We start from the raw sequence: 21308 nt of genomic DNA, 5'->3' as shown, positions 1-21308 counted from the left end.
GGGGGGTGTGGGGGGGGGGGGGGGGGGGGGGGGGGGGGTGGGGGGGGGGGGGGTGGGGGGGGGGCGGTGTTGTGGTGGGGGGGGGGTGGGGGTGGTGTGTTGGTGGGGGGGGGGGGGGGGTGGGGGGGGGGGGGGGTGGGGGGGGGGTTTCCACCAAAGAGCCTTTTATTTCTGCTTCTATGGAATTCCTTACACCCAGCATGTCTGTTAATGATTAATCCCCCTCCCCTCCATGGGAGTTAGTATGTGAGAGGCTCTGTTATAAAAAGTATCCAAGGAAGTAGCGCTTGGAAGAGCCCCACCTGCGCCCATATTCCAGCCCGAGGCGGGCAGGAGAGCTGGGCCAGCGGCACGCGTCTGGCCCGGCAGCGGGTAAAGGAGTTGCGCCCGCCCTGCTGCTTGCAGGGAGGGCCGAAGATGGGTTAGTAAGCGGCCGGCCTGGCCGGCCGCCAGGAAACCGCCCGCCCTACGCAACCAGCGAGGTGGGCAGGAGACAAAGCCTGCGCCAGCCCTGCTGCAGCAAGGGCCGGGCGAAGATGATCGGCGGCTTTCGGCCTGGCCGGCCCGCCCGAGCGCCTGCCTCGCAACCAGCGAGGCGGGCAGGAGGCTGGGCCCGCGGCACGGCCTGGCCGGCCGCGGGCGAGGGATGCGCCCGCCCTGCTGCTTGCAGGGCGGGCGAAGACGGAACCAGCAGCTTGGCCTGGCCGGCCGCCGGGAAACCGCCCGCCTCGCAACCAGCGAGGTGGGCAGGAGGCAAAGCCTGCGCCCGCCCTGCTGCTTGCAAGGCGGGCGAAGATGGGTCCGGCGGCTCGGACACTGGCCGGCGCGCCCGGGGAAGCGCCTGCCACCGCCCAACCAGCGAGGCGGGCAGGAGGAGGAAGCTGGGCCAGCGGCACGGCCTGGCCGGCAGCGAGGCGAGGGATCTTGCGCCCGCCCACCTGCTGCTTGCAAGGGCTGAAAGCGGAACCAGCAGCTTGGCCTGGCCGGCCGCCCGGAAACCGCCAGCCTGCCAACGCAGCCCGAGGTGGGCAGGAAAACAAAAGCCTGCGCCCGCCCTGCTGCTTACCGTGGCCCGAAGATGAATCAGCCGGCTTCGGCCTGGCAACCACCGGGAAGCGCCCACCTAAGCAGCCAGCGTAGCGGAGCAGGAAGGCCTGAGCCCAGCGCCCACGCAGCCTGGCCCGACCCTTGGCGGAGCCCAAGGGATCTTACATACCTGCCCTGCTGCTTGCAGGAAAGCGGGCCGAAGATGGGTCCAGCGGCTCCGGCCTGGCCGACGCCGGGAAAACACCCGCCACCACTGGCAACCATCAGTGACGGGCAGGAGGCTAAAGCTCTGCGCCCAGCCCTGCACTGCTTACGCAGGGCCCGGACGAAAATGGAGATCCGGCGGCTCAGCCTGGCCGGCCGCCGGGAAAACACCCGCCTCGCAACTAGCGAGGCGGGCAGGAGGCAGGGCGGGTGAAGATGGGTGCGGCAGCTCGGCCTGGCCGGCCGCCGGGAAAGCACCCGCCTCGCAACCAGCGAGGCGGGCAGGATGCTGGGCCTGCTGCTTGCAGGGTGGGCAAAGACGGAACCGGCAGCTCGGCCTGGCCGGCCACTGGGAAAGCGCCCGCCTCGCAACCAGCGAGGGTGGAGCATAGCGGCATGTATGGCCTTGGCTTCCTGGCCGCCAGCGAGTGAGGATGCACCGGCTGCTTCCACTTGCAGAGGCCCGAGGCGAAGACGGGCTCGGCCTGGCCGGTCGCCGGGAAAGCGCCCGCCTCGCAACCAGCGAGGCCCGGGCAGGAAACTGGAGCCAGCGGCGCCGCCTGGCCGACCGCGGGCAAAGGATGCACCACCCTGCTGCTTGCAGGGTGAAGCGAGGAATGGCGTGCAGCGGACGGTGACTTGGCCTGGCCCGGCCGCCCGAGGAAACCGCTCCGCCTACATATGACCAACAAAGGCGGGCAGGGAGAGTAAAGCCAGCGTGAAAGCCTATACTTGCAGAAGCCCGAGAGACCGGCACCATTTCGGCCTGGCGCCCGACGCTGGGGAAAGCATATGTAGTAGGAAAGGAGAGGGTCATGGCAGAAACACCAGGAGATTATTGAGCTTGTTCCTCCTGGCTATTAAAGTAAGTGACTGAGTTTTGTTAAACGTTCTGCCCTGGTGGCATGGGGATGGAGAGGGCACAGTTTGTCCATGCCTGGTTTCTGCTGGTAAAACCTCCTGCCCTGGTGGCATGGGGATGGAGAGGGCACAGTTTGCCCATGCCTGGTTTCTGCTGGCAAAACTTTCTGCCCTGGTGCCATGGGGATGGGAGGGCAGAGTTTGCCCCGTGCCTGGGTTCTATTGCCAAAACTTTCTATCCTGGTGCCATGGGGAGGGGATATTTTGCTATGATCTGGCAGAAAAATAGTGAGGATCTGTAATTTGGAACTCCATTTTTGTACTGTAGTGGCACCAAAAAGCATAGGATCCATATTTGGGGGGGGGGGGGGTATGTGCATATGAACATAATGTGTGATGTGAAGGTGAATTTGGGGTTACCCAGTGCAAAAATCCTGAGAGTCCATGAGGATCTGACTTTGAACCTACCATGGTGCCATGGAGCATGGCATGCAGGATTATTATGTTCAGACATGTGTCTAGGGCAGTGATGGCGAACCTTTTCGAGTTCGAGTTCCCAGTGATGGCGAACACTTTTCGAGTGCCCAAATTGCAACCCAAAACCCACTTATTTATTGCAAAGTGCCAATACGGCAATTTAACCTAAATACTGAGGTTTTAGTTTAGAAAAAAACGGTTGGTTCTGAGGTGCGCGTTACTCAGGAGTAAGCTTGGTGAAGCAACCATGCAGCGCTTCGAATGGGTGAATCACGACCCTAGGAGGGTTTACTCAGAAGCAAGCCCCATTGCCAGCAACTGAGCTTACTCCCAGGTAAGGAATTGTGCCCAGGCCAACCTAGATGTGTGTGTGTGGGGTGTGATTTTCTGCCCCGCCCCACTTGATGAACTCTGGACGTGCATGCCCACTGAGAGGGCTCTGAGTGCCACCTCTAGCACCGGTGCCATAGGTTCGCCACCACTGGTCTAGGGTATGAGCTGTGATGTTCTGGTGATTTTGGGGTGACCAAGTGGAAGAATCATGAGGATCCATGTTTTTCAAGTAGGTTTTTGCACCACTACGGCACCATGAAGTGTGGACTGTGTGATTGTTGTGTTTAGACATGTGGCTAATGACTGGAGTTGTGATGTTCTGGTGATTTTGGGATGATTTAGTGCAAAAATCATGAGGATCCATGTTTTTCAAGCAGGTTTTTGTGCCACTGCAGCACCACAGAGCATGGGATGCGTGATTGTTTTGGTGCTTCCTGCAGAATAAGACATGTTCTATAATTTTATGGTGATTTCATTTCATTCCAGTGTAAAAATCATATGAATTCATGATGATCTGTTTAAAATCATCTGCATCTGGTTTTTACCCAGATTTGTGAGTTTGGGCATGTTCTATAATGTGATGGCCACTTTGAGATGACCTGGTGCAAAAAAACTTTTTTTGTCATGGTGGAGGAGGGCGGTTGCCGGGGGCGGGACACTTATATTTTGCCCCAGGCTCAATTTTCCCCAGCTACGCCTCTGGCAGTGTGGCAGCCTCCTGCGCTGCGGCACTGCCTTCTGGGGCACTCCCCTGTTTCCCGCCCTGTGCTCTTTCGCCAACCCCCCCTCCCCCCGGTCAATGGCGTCCCACTTTACCAATGTTAAAATCTGGTCACCTTAGCTTAGGGGAAATTCCCGAAGCTCGGGGTGAACAGGCTGCAATCTTGGTTGAATAAAAGAAAGGTCTCTCGTGTTCTCTCAGCCGATCACTAATTTGAGTCAAAATAAACTTTCCATTACTGTTTTGTAATGCAATTAAATCAATTCCAATATTCCTAATTTTTTGAGTAATCGCTTTAGTCTATTGTGAGATGGGCATCTTTAAGAAGATAAGATATAATATCATCTTGTTTTGTTCTAAAATGACTCTTAAGCCAGTACTTTATTGTAGTAATCCAGGCCTTGGGGATAAGCCAGATTCAAGGCATAATGTAGTGAGAGTTACACTATTGGGAACGCCCATAACTCTTCTCAAAAAGAATGATTGAACTTGTTCATTTTCAGGAGTAAAGGCTTCAACCCATATTGGAATTCCATAAAGGATCTTCGGAATTACCTTGGTTGGAAAGATCCAGTGATTGACGGCCCTCCCCATAATAGAATTGCACAAGAGCCGAAGTTAGGCATTTCCCAGATGTTATAGAGCAGGTTCTTTGTGAAGACCAGCTGGAATTATAATAGAAATTTAAGCCAAGATATTTAAATGACTTAACCTGCTCTAAATAAATATCGATTTTCCATGTCAATTGTTGCCATCGTTTTGAAAATACTACAGTTTTTGATTTTGCATAGTTGACTTTCAATTAATTCAATTTACAATAATGAAAAAAGCCTTTTAAGCATCTTTTAAGGCCAACTCTAGTTTGGGATAAAATGGCCGTATCGTCAGCAAACAACAAAAGTGGAGTAAAATTATAACCTAATTTAGGAGGGTGACCTTCAACTGTATTTAAGATGATCATATAGGTCATTTATATATAAATTGAATAGGTGTGGGGCCAATACACAGCCCCGCTTGACTCCCCCTAGTAGTTATTTTATTAAATAATGATGAGCCTGAGTGATCCAATTTAATTTGACAAAAGGTGGCATTACACATTTTCCGAATTAACATAAGCAAGCGAGGTTCTGTACCCAGGTTTGTTGTTAATCCAAAGAAGGTCCCTAGAAACTGTATCAAAAGCATTACTCAAATCCAGAAATGCAACATGCAATTTTTCTGTCATGTGTTAACATGCTTATCTATAAGATGAGAAAGCATAAGATGGTGATCGACTGTGGACTTCTCTTCCCTAAAGCCACCTGAGATGACCAGTCTAAGAATAGACAAGAGGTGACAACAAAGGGGAAGGATCTCCAATTTTACACCCCAACTGACCACTTGCCCACTCCTTGCTGGGTCTCCTTTTCAGTTTTTTTTGCATGCTAGACATTGTTACTTCCAACAATAATGACCTCCAAAATATCCCATCATTAACAGCCTCGCTCAGGTCTTGCAAGCTGGGCGCCACGCTCAGATGACACACTGGCCTTGGACCAACCCCAGTCTGACTTCCAGCCTGGCCACGGGGTGGGGGCCGTGCTGGTTGCCATCAGGAACGAGCTCCGTTTCCAACCGGATTGAGGCAGGTTGGTGCTCCTGGTGCTTTTAGGCCTCACTGCAGCATTCAACATGGTTGATTAGGATCTTTTGACCCACCACCTCACCAATACGGGAATACGGGGCACGGCCTTGAATGGGTTGACCTTGTTTCTCTGGGAATGGGGACAGCAGGAAGCACTGGGGGAGGGAGCATCCCACAGGAACCCCCTTGTTTGTGGGGTGCCAAAGGGGGCGATCCTTTCCCAGATATTATTCAACACCCACATGCGACCCCTGGCACAGCTGGTTCAGAGCTTTGGGCTGGTCTGACCTCAGCGTGGTGGTGACACCCAGCTTCTGCTGCTGAAGGAGGGTCAGCCGGCCACCGCCCCAGATATTTTGGCTCAGTGCCTGGAGGCAGGATGGCTGCACCAGAGCAGGCTGGAACTGAATCCAGCGAAGACAGAGGTTCTGTGGCCAGGATGGCAGGTGCCAGAGCAAGGATTTCAGCTGCCAAATTTGGATGGGGAGGCCTTAACACTTGCCTCCATGGTAAAGAGCCTGGGAGTGTTCCTGGAGTCCTCCTTGTCTGTGGAGGTCACACACAGGTCACACATACAGCCAGAATGGCTTTTTTCCATCCCCACCAGGCCAGGCAGTTGGTCCCCTATCTGTCCCGTGTAGACCTGGCCTCAGTGATCTATGCAACAGTCACCTCCAGGTTAGCCTACTGTAACTTGCTCTATACCGGCCTGCCCTTGAGACTGCTCTGCAAACTGCAACTGGTTCAGAATGGAACTGTGGGAGTACTCACTGGTACCTCAGCGAGGGAGTATATAAGAGCTGCACTCTACTGGTTGCACTGGTTTCCAGTTCAACCAGTAGAGTACAGCTCTTAAGGGGTGACATGATAACCATGTTTAAATATTTGAAGGGATGTCAAGTCGAAGAGGGAGCAAGCTTGTTTCCTGCTGCCTCAGAGACTAGGACACAGAGTAATGGATTCAAGGTGATGGAAAAGAGATTCCACCAAAATATTAGGAAGAACTTCCTGACCGTCAGGGCTGTTTGACAGTGGAATTCACTGCCTCGGAGAGTGGTGGAGTCTCTTTATTTGGAGGTTTTTAAACAAAGGCTGGATCAGCATATGTCGGGAGTGCTTTGATTGTGTGTTCCTTCATTGCAGGGGGTTGGACGATGGCCCTTGGGGTCTCTTCCAACTCTATGATTCTATGATTCTAAGATTATGGCCCCTCCTCTCTCACTCATAGACCTTTAAACTGGAGCAAGAATTGATTCAATATGTGGGTGATGTGTCATCAAATAGCCATCTGAATTATTATAACGTATTGAATATTTGTAGTATGTTTCAACTATAAACTTATTTATGTAATGTTTTTAAAATGAAGCTCAAACGTGTGTGTTAGCCATCCTGAGCCCGGCCTTGGCGGGGAAGGGTGGGGTACTAAATCAAATCTAATAAAACAAATAAAATAAACACATGGTTAATGGCTGTACCAACTCAGCGTCTCTCTGGCCTTGCTACTCCAATCTGTAAGCTCTCTCAGTACTGGGGTGAGGGAACCGATGTTCCAATCAGAGTTTGCTTGGCCTCCACCCACTAGGTAAAACAGCCCAATCTCACTGTCCTCCCCACTTTTTGTGCAAGCATCCAGCTTGTGACATTTTGTTTGATCCTAAGCAACCATATAGGGGAGCTTCTGAGATGTCCACGAACAGGTCATTCTGTCTGTCCCTGCTCCAAGTGGCTTCTCCGGATAGGCTCAAAAGACACTCTTTGCCTGGCCTTCATTGCTTCACATTCACCAAGCCCTGGCATTATACACCGATCAGAGGACCCAGCCTTAGTGCACCCAGGCTAAGACCATACCTGCTAAAACGACACATTTATGCTCAGAGGTACTCTCGATTCCAGGGCTGAATAGCTTATGGGTCGCAACAACCCGCTCTCAGTTATTGTGATGTAGCAATCGGAGCACTGGATTAGGACTGCAGAGACCTGGGTTCAAATCCTTCCTAAACCACAACATTCACTCAAGTGATCCTTGGGAATTAACCCTTGGTTTTGTTCAGCTGAACTACCCTGCAGGATTGTTGTAAAGACAAAATGGAAGAAGGCTGGGATTATGTATAATTTTAGGCTTTATGCTATTGTACGCCGCTCTGAATCCTTTGGGGGGTAGGAAGGAGTATAAATATTTTAAAAATAAAAATGAATAAATAGTGTGAAAGAGACCATGGACACCCAGTGGGGAAATGTAGAAAAAAGATAGTTTCAGGTGGGTAGCTGTGTTAGCCCTAACTTGGATGGCCCAGGGCACCTCAGCCTTGTCCGACCTCAGAAGCTGAGCAGGGCTGGCCCTGGATACTTGGATGGGAGGTCATAGAGCTGGAAGGGCCCATGGAGGCCATCTGGTCCAACCTCCTGCTCAATGCAGGATCCGCCTAGAGCAGTGATGGCGAACCTTTTTGTGACCGAGTGCCCAAATTGCAACCCAAAACCCACTTATTTATCGCAAAGTGCCAACACGGGAATTTAACCTGAATACTGAGGTTTTAGTTTAGAAAAAATGGTTGGCTCCGAGGCGTGTGTTACTCAGGAGTAAGCTTGGTGGTAGTCGGTGGCTTCACTTTGAAGCAACCGTGCAACTCTTCCAACGGGTGAATCACAACCCTAGGAGCGTTTACTCAGGAACAAAACCCCATTGCCAACAACCAAGCTTACTCCCTGGGCAAGTAAAGGATCGCGCTTTAGTTCTTCGCATGAAAATCAGTGGGGTTTAACAGCACTTAACAGGGTTACCTACACTGCTTCCCCAAAACTAGGTCTTAGGTTTAATGCTAATAATCGAGCCCAGCAGCCCAGACCAGCCTAGAGGGGTGGGGGGCAACTCTGTTTGCACGTGCCCACAGAGAGGGCTCTGAGTGCCACCTCTGGCACCCGTGCCATAGGTTCGCCACCACTGGCCTAGAGCATCCCAGACAAGTATTTGTCCAGCCGCTGCTTAAAGATTGCCAGTGAGGGGGAGCTCACCCCCCCCCCCCGGCAGCTGATTCCACTGCCAACCGACTCTTACTGTAAAAAACAAATCCCAATATCCAGCCGGCACTTTTCCACCCATAATTTATACCCATTATTATGAGTCCTATCCTCTGCTACCAACAGGAACAGCCCCCTGCCCGCCTCTAAGGGACAGCCCTTCAAATCACTTCTTCCAGAGAGCCATCATGTCCTCCCTCAACCTCCTCTTTTCCGGGCTGAACATTCCCAAGTCCTTCCGCCTTAGCTTGGAGGGCTTGGTGTCCAGAGGCGTACTGCGCGAAAATGGTGCCCGGGGCATGACTGTCTCCCCGCTGGGGAGGGCAGGAGCTGGCCTGCAGCCACAGCGCCCACCTGAGCTGCCCACCGCTAAGCACAGAGGGAGCAGTGGCAGTGCCCCCCGCCCCCCATGATCAAATGGCATGCAATACCCCATGTCCCCCTGCCACTGTTGGTGTCCAGGCCCCTGATCATCCTCAGTGTTCTCCTCTGCACCCGCTCCATTCTTTTTAAAGTGAGGCCTCCAGAACTGCACGTGGTACTCCAGCAGCGTAATAGACAGCAGGACTGTGACAATTGGCCAGTTGGATGTTATGTCCTTGAGTTCCTATGCAGAGGCAGGCCAGGGCAACCATCTCTGAACATCCCTACAGCATCGCCGTAAGTCAAGGGCAACTTGACAGCACCAAGCCCGGGGGAGGGGGGGGGAGGAAGCTGTGTTCAGTCTGGAGAAGCAGAACAACGTTTGAGTCCAGAGACACCTTGGAGACTGATGTTCCCAGGGTATCAACTTCCGTGAGTCAGCCCCCTTTCTCAGGGAACCAAGGGACCCGACAAAGTCAGCTGGGAAACTGTGTTGATCATCCGAACAGCAGGCGGCTGTCCGCCAGAGGGCAGCAGAAGCCCACGGCAAAGCGGCAGACCCACTCCAGAGCAATTAAGGAGGAAGGGTCTACCCCCAGATCGCCAGCAATTTTCAAACCCAAAGCTGGCAACCCAAGAGAACTTAGTAAGTCCCCCAGGCCAATCATGCCAACAACATCTGAATCCCTGTCTTGGAGGCCTTGTGAACATTAACTCCCTTGATTTATGTGGGGCTGCCCCCAGGGTCCCCCGTGATAACTTTGCCCATAACAGCAGGAACGTCTGCAGGTGCCAGTCTGCAAATGGGCAAGCTCGAGAACTGCCCTGACAGGCGCCTTCTCCGTTGTGCTTCCTGCCTTGTGGAGCGGCCTGGGCGCCCAGGGAGATGAGGGAAGCGCTGATGCTGCTGGCTTCCCGCAAGCCCCGTAAAACTGAAGTCTTCCAGAAGGCTTCTCAGCACAGGGAATAGGGTTGAACTGCGCAAAATGGTTTTATAAACTTGCTTGGATAAATGGTCAGGGACGGAGGTCTATGCTGCTGTGTCTAACTGACTGTAGGTAGGATTCCATTACGTAATTTTTGTTCCACTTAATGGGTCATGTGAACAACTGTGCTACACTTTAGTTCCTTCAGATGGTTCTACAACTTCTAAAATCCCAGTGCACCAGCAAGTGTTGATTGCACATTTTGTTGATTGCACTCACTAATTCCACGTAATCCGCCTGGAGTCTCTGTGAGAAAGGCACACCATAAATAATGGAAATAAACGTTCATAATTTCCAGATTTGCAAGTTTAACATTTTAAAACAGCAGCAAAAGCAACATTAACCACATCAGAGCACCTAATCACGGCCTTTTGGGGCACAAATCCTCACTTTTCCCATCAGTTTCTTCCTGTTCTCCCTGCACGCACACACACACACACACACACACACAATCTAATTCTGGAAACATTTCCAAGTACCTTTTCCTTTGGAGTGTTAATAAACACTTTTACTGCCATGTTTTTCATTTTGAGGTTCAGTTCCCTGATCAGGGCAATCTTTTCCACCCTGCCAAAAAGCCTGGTCCTTATCCACACCTCCTGGGCGGTTCCCCAACCTCCCCTTCGGCAGAGTCTGCCATTTCCCCCCATCCCCCACCTCGCTCCTCCCCCACCTTTCCTCTTAATTAACAGTTCTTGCATTTTTTTTCTATTATCAAATTAGCAAATCTTTGCTAGAGTGAATGCACAGCGAAAACAGGGAAACATACGAGGGAAAGGGGTGCATCTGCCACAGACAAATCACATACAAGCAAATTTGTTTTTTGCATGCGTGCGTAGAAAAAGCAAGGACCGTGTCGAGTTTGACCAAGAGCAACATTTGGGAAACGTCTGGAGAAGGGGCTGCTGACAAACTTTGTAGAAAACCACTGGAACGAGAACACCTAAAAACCCCAGGTAAACGACTTGGGCAGGAAAGCCCTCCCCCCAATGGGAAAATGTTGCTGGAGTCCGGTGGAGGTCGCAGGCTGAATCTGGAGGGGAAGGCTCCAAGCATGAACACCCACGAGAATGCAGAAGGTCACCAGAGAGGCTGGGCCAAAAGAGTGCCCGGCCAGCCAGGGAACTGCCTGCCGAAGAGTGGAGAAGGAATCAAAACATTTCGGACTCAGGAAACGCGGCGGGGGCAGGTCAGGGGGCAGAAGACTTCTGGTCCTCCTGGGAAACAAGGCAGGAGGGGCAAAATTGGGGATGCCAGCCTCCAGGGGAGGACTAAAGATCTGGGAATCACAACTGATCTCCAGGCTTACGGAGACCCACATTTCCCCGGAGAAAATGGCTGCTTCGGAGAGTGGCCTCTATGGCCACATTTCCCACTGAGGTCCCTCCCCTCCCCAGACCCCACCACGAAATCTACAGGAATGTCCCAATCCAGAGCCAGCAACTCCAGAGAACACAACCAACACGATGCTATTTGTTTGTTTACTTACTTCATTTGCACCCCACTTTCTCCTCAATGGGGGCCCAAAACGGCTTACGTCATTCTCCTCTCATCTACTGTTCACCATAATCCTGTCAGGTAGGTTAGGCTGAAAGAGTGTGAGCAAGTTCCCCCCACCAGGGAAGTCCTCCTATGGATTAAAGGGAAGTCCTCCTATGGATTAAAGGGAAATCCTCCTATGGATTAAAAACTGGTTGAGAAACAGGAAACAAAGAGTGGGTGTAAATGGGAAGTTCTTGCAATGGAGAGATGTAGGGAGTGGTGTCCCCCAAGGATCCGGTTTGGGACCAGTGCTCTTTAACCTATTCATAAATGACACGGAAGTAGGGGTGGGTAGCGTGGTGGCCAAGTTTGCAGATGATACCAAATTATGTAGGGTGGTGAGAACCACAAAGGATTGCGAAGAGCTCCAAGCGGACCTTGATAAATTAGGTGAGAGGGCTCAGAAATGGCAAATGCAGTTCAATGTAGAAAAATGTAAAGCGATGCACATAGGGGCAAAAAATCCAAACTTCACATACACGCTACAAGGGTCAGTGCTATCAGTCACAGACCAGGAAAGGGATTTGAAGTCTTAGTTGATAGTTCCATGGGAATGTCAACTCAATGCATAACCTGTAAAAAAGTAGAAACTCTATGCTGGGGATCATTAGAAAAGGAATTGAGTAATAAAACTGCAAAGATTGTCATGCAGCCTTATACTAAAGCAGTAGATGCGACCGCACTTGGAGTACTGTGTCCAGTTCTGGAGTCGCCGCATCTCAAAAAAGGATATTAGAAGAGAGATAGAAAAAGTGCAGAGAGAAGGGCAACAAGGATGATTGAGGGACTGGAGCCACCTTCCCTATGAGGAGGCTGCAGCGTTTGGGAATCTCTTTAGTTTGGAGAGGAGGGCTGACTGAGGGGATCTGATTGAAGTCTACAAAGGAAATTATTGCTCGTTGGGGTAGAAAATGTTGACAGAGATAAATTTTTCTCTCTTTCTCACAATACTAGAACCAGGGGGCATTCATTGAAAATGCTGGGGGGAAGAATTAGGACTAATAAAAGGAAACACTTGTAGTAGTGCACTGCCGACCCAGCAGCGCCGTGGTAGCAAAACGTTGGGGACGCTTCAACTGTGGACCCTGCGGCCTTGCCCCGGTCGCGACCAGCATCTCCCCACTCCCTCATCCCCCCTATGCGAGTCCACGGGTCATGAACTGTCTGGCTCAGTCACTGAGAGGCACGCAGGGACAATGGTCTTGCAACCCCAGGTGAGGATTTTCTCAGGCTTCCAGGCAGCTCACGCTCTCTCCTCCGCACGTAGCCAGGTGAGAATCATGGGCGCATCACAGTGATGGGCAGTCTCCAGGAGTCCCCGGGTCTCCGGCTCATCTCCCTACCCACCTCCCTTTACACGCCACAATGAAACCCTAATAAAAAGGTGCCAGAGACCAGCACAGGGAGAGTTTTGTCAGGGATCCACGAAATCCCAGCGCTTCCCTGTTGCTGACCAGCTCTCCACCAGATGAGAAACTCCTCCCTCCCAGCGTCTCAGCCTATTCCTTAGCTGCACGCACCCTGCGGGGATGACTACAAGCTGGTGCGTGAAACCTCGGGGAGATCCTCGAACCTCTCCACCCTGCTCACCGTAAGCCTGGGGAAGGGCGCGATGACCATCGAAGTCCGCTGGATCCGGCGCAGATCCAGGGACCACCGTTTCGGTAGTGCGCCTGTCCCTCTGGATCCCGGGCGCGATCCAGAGACACAGCGTCCTAGGACACTCCTCTCCGTCCGAGTCCAGGAACCTTACCCGGGTGGAAGTATAGGGAGACTTGCAAAAGCAGGGACTTATGGGACAAAGCACGTTGAGATCGAACTTCAAGCGTTAGCGAAATGCGGCAGGAGTCCCCGTAAAGAGAAGGGAGCTGCTAGCATAAGATTGGTTGAGGAGATTGAAGCTCAGGTGTCCATGGTGTTACCCAGAGGGGGGGGGGACATTGGAATCTTAAGGGGACTGGGGAAAACATCGGGCGACTCTTAGCTGCGACCAGAGCCCTACGTAGCGCCCGATGTCAGCTGCTACTGACAGTGGAGACAGAATAATGTTTTGTCGCATGCATCAGCCTGCAGACCTACGGCTCCCCTTGCTGCTTAGAGCAGCGCCCTACCTTCGATCTTTCACCTTCGAATTTCAAACCCCGGAGATTTTCTCTATCCACTAAATTGGACGCCTGTCCTCCCCTTCTGTCTCCCCCCCTTGCTCCTTCGGCCCCCATTTCAAACTCTCCCAGCGGCTCAGCCGCCCCTCCCTACTCCGCCTTCATTTTCCGAAGCCACTGCACCTCCGTCAAGGCCGCCACATAATGGCGTGGCGGGTTTCTTAAAACTCTACGCCAGAACGCATTAGCCACGATCTGCAGAAGAAAGAAACCCTGACGGAAGACGATGCCGAGATTCTTGCATTGTGCCCCGTCCATTTCACCCAGATACTGAGGGGAGGGTGGCGTCATCCGGGCCAGGGGTTGTCGAGTACCGCCTCTTTAAGCTTATATAACATCCTCACTGAGCTCGCGATAAGCCCAGGTAAGCGGGACGATAGGAGTCACCAGCCCCTAAGTGTAGAGAGGCAGGTAGCCGCTAGAGGCGGTCGCGAGGGAAGTCACTTAATGGTTCCGGACGACTGGAAGACCACTCTTCCGCATGCTCCTGAGCTCCCTGCACAATTTGCTTGATCTGGGAGGCCGAGTTCCGCTCAGCAATGCTTTTTAGCAGGGTGAAGCCCGCCTCCGGCGGCGCTCTAAGCACAGCCGCTTTCAGCTTTTAACGGCCCCGATGCCTTCCAGTAACCCCAACGAAATCCAGATGCGTCCCTGCCGGTGGCCACCCTTACGCGATTAAGCCTCTGGATATGCGCCTACAAAGAGGCGTTTTTGGAAGATCCCCAATACCCGGACAGCCAATAGCCCAAAGTTTTTCTAGCACCCAGGCAGAAGCACTCAAAGAGCCCTATGCTGAGGTTTGTGAAGACAGGCTCCAGGAGGCCCTCAAGAGGCAGAGTTGACAGCGAGGGAGAATGCCAGAGGCTGAGAGACTCCTTAAAGCGCCCAACTTGCCAGGAGAATGCCTCCGCTGGAAGGTGCATAAAGCGATCCACAGGCCTAGGAGAGGAACCACAGGCTGGCCGACATGCTCAAAAGCTGCCAGGATATGTCGGGTCTTTCCAAGCCGCACATCAGAAGCCCAGTGTCCTTCTAGCCGCCAGCATCCTCTCCGGCTGCCATGAGGACAGCCCGAGACGGAGTGTCTCCAATTGCGGCAGAAGCCCTGCCAGGACATTTCTCCTCGGGAGGAATTGTAGGCTGCCCGGCGGCGGGGGCCTCCACAACCCTGGCGGGAGGAGGGTCTCTCCCTCAGAGAGGCGAAGACCCCCCCAGGAGAGAGTTCTAAGACTGAGCGCCTCTCCCAATGCCCGGCTGGGGAGGCCAGCGCCGGGAACATCTCCCCAGCCGGAACCAAGATCCGCACTCCTCAAACCCTTCCCGGATGCTCCCCCATGAGATCTCTGGCTGCCCCAGCTCAGTATAGTGATCCCATCCCCACGTGGAGCAGACCATTGGGCTGGTCTTGCCAGCTTACCTTGCTCCCCCCTCGTCTATACTTCCTGCTCTGATAACCCCTTCTACGTCCAAAGAGTCACCATTGCTCTCCGGCCATGGCGAGTGCCCCCCCCCAGTGAATGGCGCATGCGATTTTCAAAATCTCTGCAGAGTCCACAGTCACTGAATTGCAGCAGAAAGGAATGCTGACGGAAGAGGGACTGTCGCTTTTTTGAGCCTCCTCCCTCAGAATGCCCCATAGCCAATCCTACAGGACAATGAGGTGCATGGAAAGGGGAAGATGCTGCGCGACAATGGCCTTAAGCCAAAAGTGTCCCTTTCAGTGAAGAAGAAGCCCCCTATGGCCCTCTAGGCTGTAAGGTTTCAAAACCAAGATCTCATCCGCCCAGCCTCTGAGCCTGTGCAAAGCCCTAAGCTCAAAGCTCCCAGTGGCAGCAAAATCGTCCAGCACCTCAGAGAGAGCAAAATCTCAAATCAGAGTTGCGAAAATCCCTCCCTCAAGTTACTTTATATGTGCTCTGTATGCCTATGTATGTTCTGTATGTCTTGCCCCCTTTCAAGAGACCGCTAAAGTTTTCCCCTCATAGGGGGGAATTTTCCATTGCTTCTGCGCTATGCTCTTGTGCTTCAGTTAAAGTTTTTCTCCTTCTGATTATGTGTGCCAATGCCTTGAAAGGCTTAAGCCCATTACAGCATCCGCCTTAAACGGGACACAGCTCGTGCGTTCTCCCCAGGATACCGATGGGACCTGCTTCAAGCCGCCTCCATCTTAGTTTAAACCTTCAAAACTTTTCTTCAAACCTCTCCTTGAGAACCTTTTCCTTCGTCCATCTGAGCCTACACTGCCACATTGGCGTGGCGCAAGTTTACATATATGAAGCCAAAATCATTTTCATGCTCCCACATTCTCTGCTGAGCGCTCCCTGGCTAGTCACAGTGCCAAGGGGGGTCTCTCAGCCACACCTATCTTACACAGCCTCCGCTGTGAAGGTAGGAAGCGAGCTCAAACCGGCCAAAGTCCCCTTACGGGAGGGGAAGGTAGAGCTGATTTCCAAACCCTTCCCCCCCCCTGCCTTCCTTTCTGCACACACACCTCCCTCTTTCTGCTGGGCTGACGCACCCCACCTCTAGATCTAGGATCTGATAAAGGGTTTTTTGCAAACCCCTCTCAATTTGCTCCTGTGATCAAACCTCAAGCCCAGGAACTGTTTTCTTTGCATCTTCTCTATATCTTTCCTATAGATGCTATATTACGATATGACTATAATTGTGAATTGTTCAAGTTGCTTTGCAAAACCCACACCTTAGACGGTGATTGGGATTGTTTTACAAACAAACATCCGACCTGGATATGACCTCTCCCTTCTCCTAAGCCTTCGGGCAATTCCCTGCCTTGTATCTCTTAACGCCTTGAATGTTGCAAGTGATCGTTGTCGGAATGGGCCAACTACGCCTAACAGAAAGCTTGGCCAAAACAAAGCGAAAGAAAAAGGGGAGTAGTTCCCTATATTGACCCAATCAAGGTCTCATCCAGCAGACCATATCCAAAGTACTCTTCTCTATTCTCTATCAAAAATTGCCCGCCCCACTCAGGGCTCGAGCCTTCCACTGTCATCTATAAGGACTAACTCAGCCAGCACGCAAAACCCCTAGGGGAAAAGCGTTGCTTGTCTTTTCTCTTCCATACAGGAGTCCAGCTCGCCATGCCAGACCAGCCCCACCCGGAGATGGAGCGGGGCCTCCCTGGAGGATCCGACCCATGCAGCCCTGTCGAGAGGGGCCGATTGCCCCCCAGCCTGGGCGAGATGGGAGGGATCTCTCTGGAGCCAGCACACCCATTCTTCCACAGGATCACAGCCCCGCTGGGCCACCCCTGGGGGGGGGAACGGCAGCCTGGGCCAGCTGTGGCTCAGATGTGGATGTCGCGTGTTGCGGCTCCTCATCTACAACCGCGATGCTCTCTCCCTCTCTGCCGCCCCTGGCTGAAGCTTGGAGTTGCAGCCAGGGGCATTCCTGATAGATTAACCCTTGGAACTCTCCGCTGTTCTCAGCGGCTTGAAGATTGTTGGAGCACGCCTTCTCTGACGACCTTGCTCTTGAGAATCACTGAACCTGCAATGCTAAAGACTATTAGTAGCTCTCCCTACGCTCTTGAGAAATCCATGGACTCTAGCATGCCATGGCTCTGTAGCTTTGGTAGTCAAACAGCAAGAGCCATGCATTGGACAATTATGCAACCACGGGTTGCCTTCCTTCCGCACATCATCCAGCCTATGTATCGTTTAGCCATGTTTTTATTGTTTGAATTTATTGCATGCCTAATTTTTTTTGAAGTTATGTTATTTGTTATTGCTGCATTTCCGCCTGTCTGTCTGCGGGACTCTCTGCTACCCCAGGCTCCACCCCAGGAGCCTGGACGCCGCCGCCGCCGCTCCGCTCTGCCTTTCGATCCCTCCTGTCGAAACGACGCGGTCGCCCTCTCCAAGGCGGAGCCTGTCTCCCTCGCAACTTCCCTTGTGGGAGCCCCCGGACTTGTTTCCTGCAACACCAAGACTATGACCCGGCCGGCTGGCCTGTGTACCCTTCGCGAGAGCCCATCAATTCTACCTCCACATTTGCTCTGGACGGCTCTGGCCTCCGAACAGCAGGAACTTCGTCCAAAGTGACCCTAGACAATCGTGCGCTATTGATTACTTTGTTGTTGTTACATCACGCCAAGGTTGTGAGAATGTACATAATATGTGTTGTTTTTTAATCTTTCTGATGAGTTCCCAGTTGATTCACATGCCAGAAGTGCGTGAGCTGCAAGAAGTTGTATCCTAATCGGAAGTATGATGTTTTGCCCCCCATTGGTGGTCAGCCCTCTGGAGCTGGCTGCGGGAGGATGGTTGAGAGTGCTATTGTACAGCTCTGCATGGGGTTTAATTGTTGCGCCCCGTTATGGGGATCTTGTTTACGTTCAATGCGTTGTCTAATGTTGCCTGTAGCGTGTGTAGAAGCCCCTCGAATTTCCACTTACCCCGCGTAAAGTTCTAATGTTACACAAGCAGCTTGGTCCAGCTTGACCCATAGGCGGCCGGAGGAGAACAAGCGTCCACTTTAAATGCAGCGCCCTATAGCATTTCGGCCCCACGCAAAATGCCAAAAGGAGGAGATGTAGTAGTGCACTGCCGACCCAGCATGGCGCCCGTGGTACAGAGCGTTAGGAACAGCCAGCGGACCCTCGCCGGTGGCCTTGCCGGTCGCATCGCACCCCCACTCCTCATCCCCTATGAGTCACGGGTCATGACACTGTCTGGCTCAGTCACGAGGCGCAGGGACAATGGTCTTGCCCCCAGCAGGTGAGGATTAGGCCTCCAGGCAGCTTACGGCTCCTCTCCGCACGTAGCCAGGTGAGATCTATGCATCACATGATGATCTCCCAGGTCTCGGTCTCCGGCTCATCTCCCTACCCACCTCCTTTTTACCGCCCACAATGAAACCCTAATAAAGGTTGCCAGAGACCAGCACAGGGAGAGTTGTCCAGGATCCACCGAAATCCAGCGCTTCCACTGTTGCTGGCTCTCTCACCAGATAGAAACTTCCTCCTCCATGCGTCTTCGCCTATTCCTTAGCGGCGACCCTGCCCGGGGATGACTACTAAACACTTCTTCACACAGATGTGATTGGTGTGTTGGAATATGCCTACCACAGGAGGTGGGTGAGGCCACTAACCTGGACTAGCTTTACAAAGGGGCTTGGACAGATTTATGGAAGAGAAGTGGGTTTGCTTAGCTACCAATCTTGATCCTCCTTGATCTGAGATTGCAAATGCCTTAACAGACCAGGTGATCGGGAGCAACAGCCGCAGAAGGCCATTGCGTTCATATCCTACATGTGAGCTCCCAAAGGCACCTGGTGGGCCACTGCGAGTAGCAGAGAGCTGGACTAGATGGAGTCTGGTCTGATCCAGCTGGCTTGTTCTTATGTTCTTATGTTCTTATGCCAGCACCTGTCGGGATTGGAACCCACGTCTCCCTCGTCCACACTGGCTCTCATTATTTTGTTTTTACTTGGCTTCTATCTTATCTTGTTATATTAATTTATGTATGAGGACCAGCGCATACACTTTAAAATTAAGCAGAACTTCTCTTCTGGCTAGATGATTGAAGAAAAAATGTTTAAAAAGCAAAAAGGGGACTCCCCCAGGCCCTGGCAGCAAATCCTGGTTAAGGCCTGTCTTGTGCAGACAGGCGGCCCCTGAGGCCTTTAAAGTCCTCCCCTCCTCATCCGCCCAGGTCTTTTGGGCAAGAGGCAATAACATCAATTGAGCTCCAGGGGCCTCAGCCATTTCCCTGAATGGTTTCTAATTACCCTCGAAGCCAGCGAGACTCAAACACTCCTTTTCGGATGAGAGGGCAGGAAAACATCTGGCCGCCTGACTGCCAACTCGGGAGACCCATTTGAGAGGCCACAGAAGAGGCACGGAGCTAATCAGGACAAAGGCTACATTTTGCTCCCAGACTGGGTTGAGCCATTCAGCAGCAGCAGCAGCAGCAGCAGCAGCAGCAGCAGAAGAAGAAGAAGAAGAAGAGGAGGAGGAGGAGGAGGAGGAGGAGGAGGAGGAGGAGGAGGATGATTTATATCCCCCCTTTCTCTCCTACAGGAGACTCAAAGGAGCTTACAATCTCCTTGCCCTTGCTCCCTCACAACAAACACCCTGTGAGGTAGGTGGGGCTGAGAGAGCTCCGAAGAGCTGTGACTAGCCCAAAGTCACCCAGCTGGCATGTGTGGGAGTGCACAGGCTAATCTGAATTCCCCAGATAAGCCTCCACAGCTCAAGCAGCAGAGCGGGGAATCAAACCCGGATCCTCCAGATCAGAGTGCACCTGCTCTTCAAGAGAAGAGCAGACCCGGGAGGTGTGAGGAGGAGGCGTCAGGACTTTGGGGAAGCAAGCTGGGTGGCTCCCTCCAGGCTGAGAAACCCTTGGAGGTTTGGGGGTGAATCCAGAGCAAGCAGATGTGGGGGAGTGAGGGGAAATCAGTGGGATGCAGTGCCCTGCAGTCTACCCTCCAGAGGAGCCGCCTTCCCCAGGGGGGCTGATCTCTGAGCCGGGAGATTAGTTGTAATTCTGGAAGGTGTCCAGACCCCACCTGGAGGTTGGCAGCCCCAGCAGCAGCAAAGAGGGCCCAGTGCAAAGGAGACCCAACAGGAGGCTCGGAACTCCGGAACTGGGGGCTCAGAAGGCCTCGGTGGAAGGGGGGAAACGATGGAAAATGGGCATAAAGACAGTGATGGAGTGCCTCAGGTTAGAAAAGAAAACACATGTGTCTCAGGGCCACCCCAACCAGATTCCCCGTCAGGACAGAGAGCCTGTGCGCTCCAAGAGGAGTCCCGCACCTTCTGGAAGAGATTTAAGACACCTGGACTGCTGCCACCCCCTTGCCAACCTGTTCCAGAGGGAAAGGGAAAATAAAGCAAAGCGCTGCCTCTGAGCCACAGCACCGTCCGTCTCTCACAAATCTGCCGGAGGGAGGCAGAGGAGGCCAGAGAGAGCTGAAATAATTCCCACTCTGAGCTCCAGTCCTGGGTGTCAGCAGCTCCACCACAGGGGGAAAGCGAGTCAAGGGAGAAGGATGCTCCAGTCCCTGAACAGCACAACAAGTCTGGCCAGGATCCGAACAAAAATCCACCTGGCCTAGAATCCTCTTTCCTAGCGGATCCTCCTGGGAAGCCAACATAAATAGCACGCTGTTGGTTCCCTGCCTTCAGCTTCTAAAGGCAGACTGCCTCTGAGAATGGAGGCTCCTCAAACTGTACAAGATTGTAATCCCAGCCAAACAGGTACCTTCCCGCACAGGGGTTAGCTTGCAAACATTCCCTGAGAGAGCAGAGGTGGGATGCAAATAACCTAACAACTGGTTGTTTACAAGCACCATTTTAACAACCGGTTCTGCTGAAGTGGTACGAACCAGCTGAATCCCAACACTGCCTGAGGGCCATTGTGGTGTAGTAGTTAAGAGCAGGCAGACTCTACTCTGGAGAGCGGCGAAGCTCCTCTGGCTCTCAGTTTATTTCTGGGCCTTGTTCACGGTGCTGCTGGAGACCTTGAAGCCCTCTGTGGCCCACACTGGCCGGCCTGCACTCCGAAGCCAGCTGGGGACTCTGCCGGGCGAACCCCAGAGGCTGAAGCTTGTCTCCTGGGAACCCCTCCAAAGAGGGCTGCCCGCTCAGGGCCGGGATGCCAGAGAGCCTGTGCTCCAAAGCTGCCATTTCCTCCAGCCTGGAATTCCAGGTCCCATCTTGGGCCTGGCAGCCCTACACCTAAAGGCCTTCCCTGTGGCTGCCCTGGCTCTTTAGAGCTGCTTCCCAACCTCCCTTTTCTGCAGGCCTTCGAAGCCAAGACTGTGGCTAGTGAACCCCACCCAGACACAGGAGGTCTCCAGGCAGGAAGCAATCAAAGGGATTAAAATGCCAGGCAACTACTATGCGGATGCCCTCACTAATTGACGATGCAACTTCAGTGTTACTTACATATGCTAAAATGGGTGGGTTCCACTCAATACATGCAAATCACAATGGCTAACTGCAC

The 21308-nt window shown here is 52.8% G+C and overlaps 1 protein-coding gene across 1 annotated transcript in view; it reads right to left on the bottom strand.

Moving 5' to 3' along the window:
- The window catches only part of GRIN3B (glutamate ionotropic receptor NMDA type subunit 3B), a 60860-nt gene extending 39871 nt beyond the window's left edge, over positions 1-20989 (bottom strand). Inside the window, exons 1-7 of the mRNA XM_048496474.1 lie at positions 20846-20989; positions 20222-20364; positions 10701-10851; positions 5510-5671; positions 5350-5397; positions 1764-1926; positions 1217-1433 (exon numbers count right to left, since the gene is read on the bottom strand). Of these exons, the coding sequence (XP_048352431.1) occupies positions 1217-1433; positions 1764-1926; positions 5350-5397; positions 5510-5671; positions 10701-10851; positions 20222-20364; positions 20846-20989 (1028 nt within the window). The remainder of the gene's footprint in view (positions 1-1216; positions 1434-1763; positions 1927-5349; positions 5398-5509; positions 5672-10700; positions 10852-20221; positions 20365-20845) is intronic.
- Positions 20990-21308: the final 319 nt, after the last annotated feature.

Source organism: Sphaerodactylus townsendi, linkage group LG05 (assembly GCF_021028975.2).
Source record: "Sphaerodactylus townsendi isolate TG3544 linkage group LG05, MPM_Stown_v2.3, whole genome shotgun sequence".
Classification (NCBI taxonomy): Eukaryota; Metazoa; Chordata; class Lepidosauria; order Squamata; family Sphaerodactylidae; genus Sphaerodactylus; species Sphaerodactylus townsendi.
This window is presented reverse-complemented; position numbering and strand designations above follow the sequence as displayed.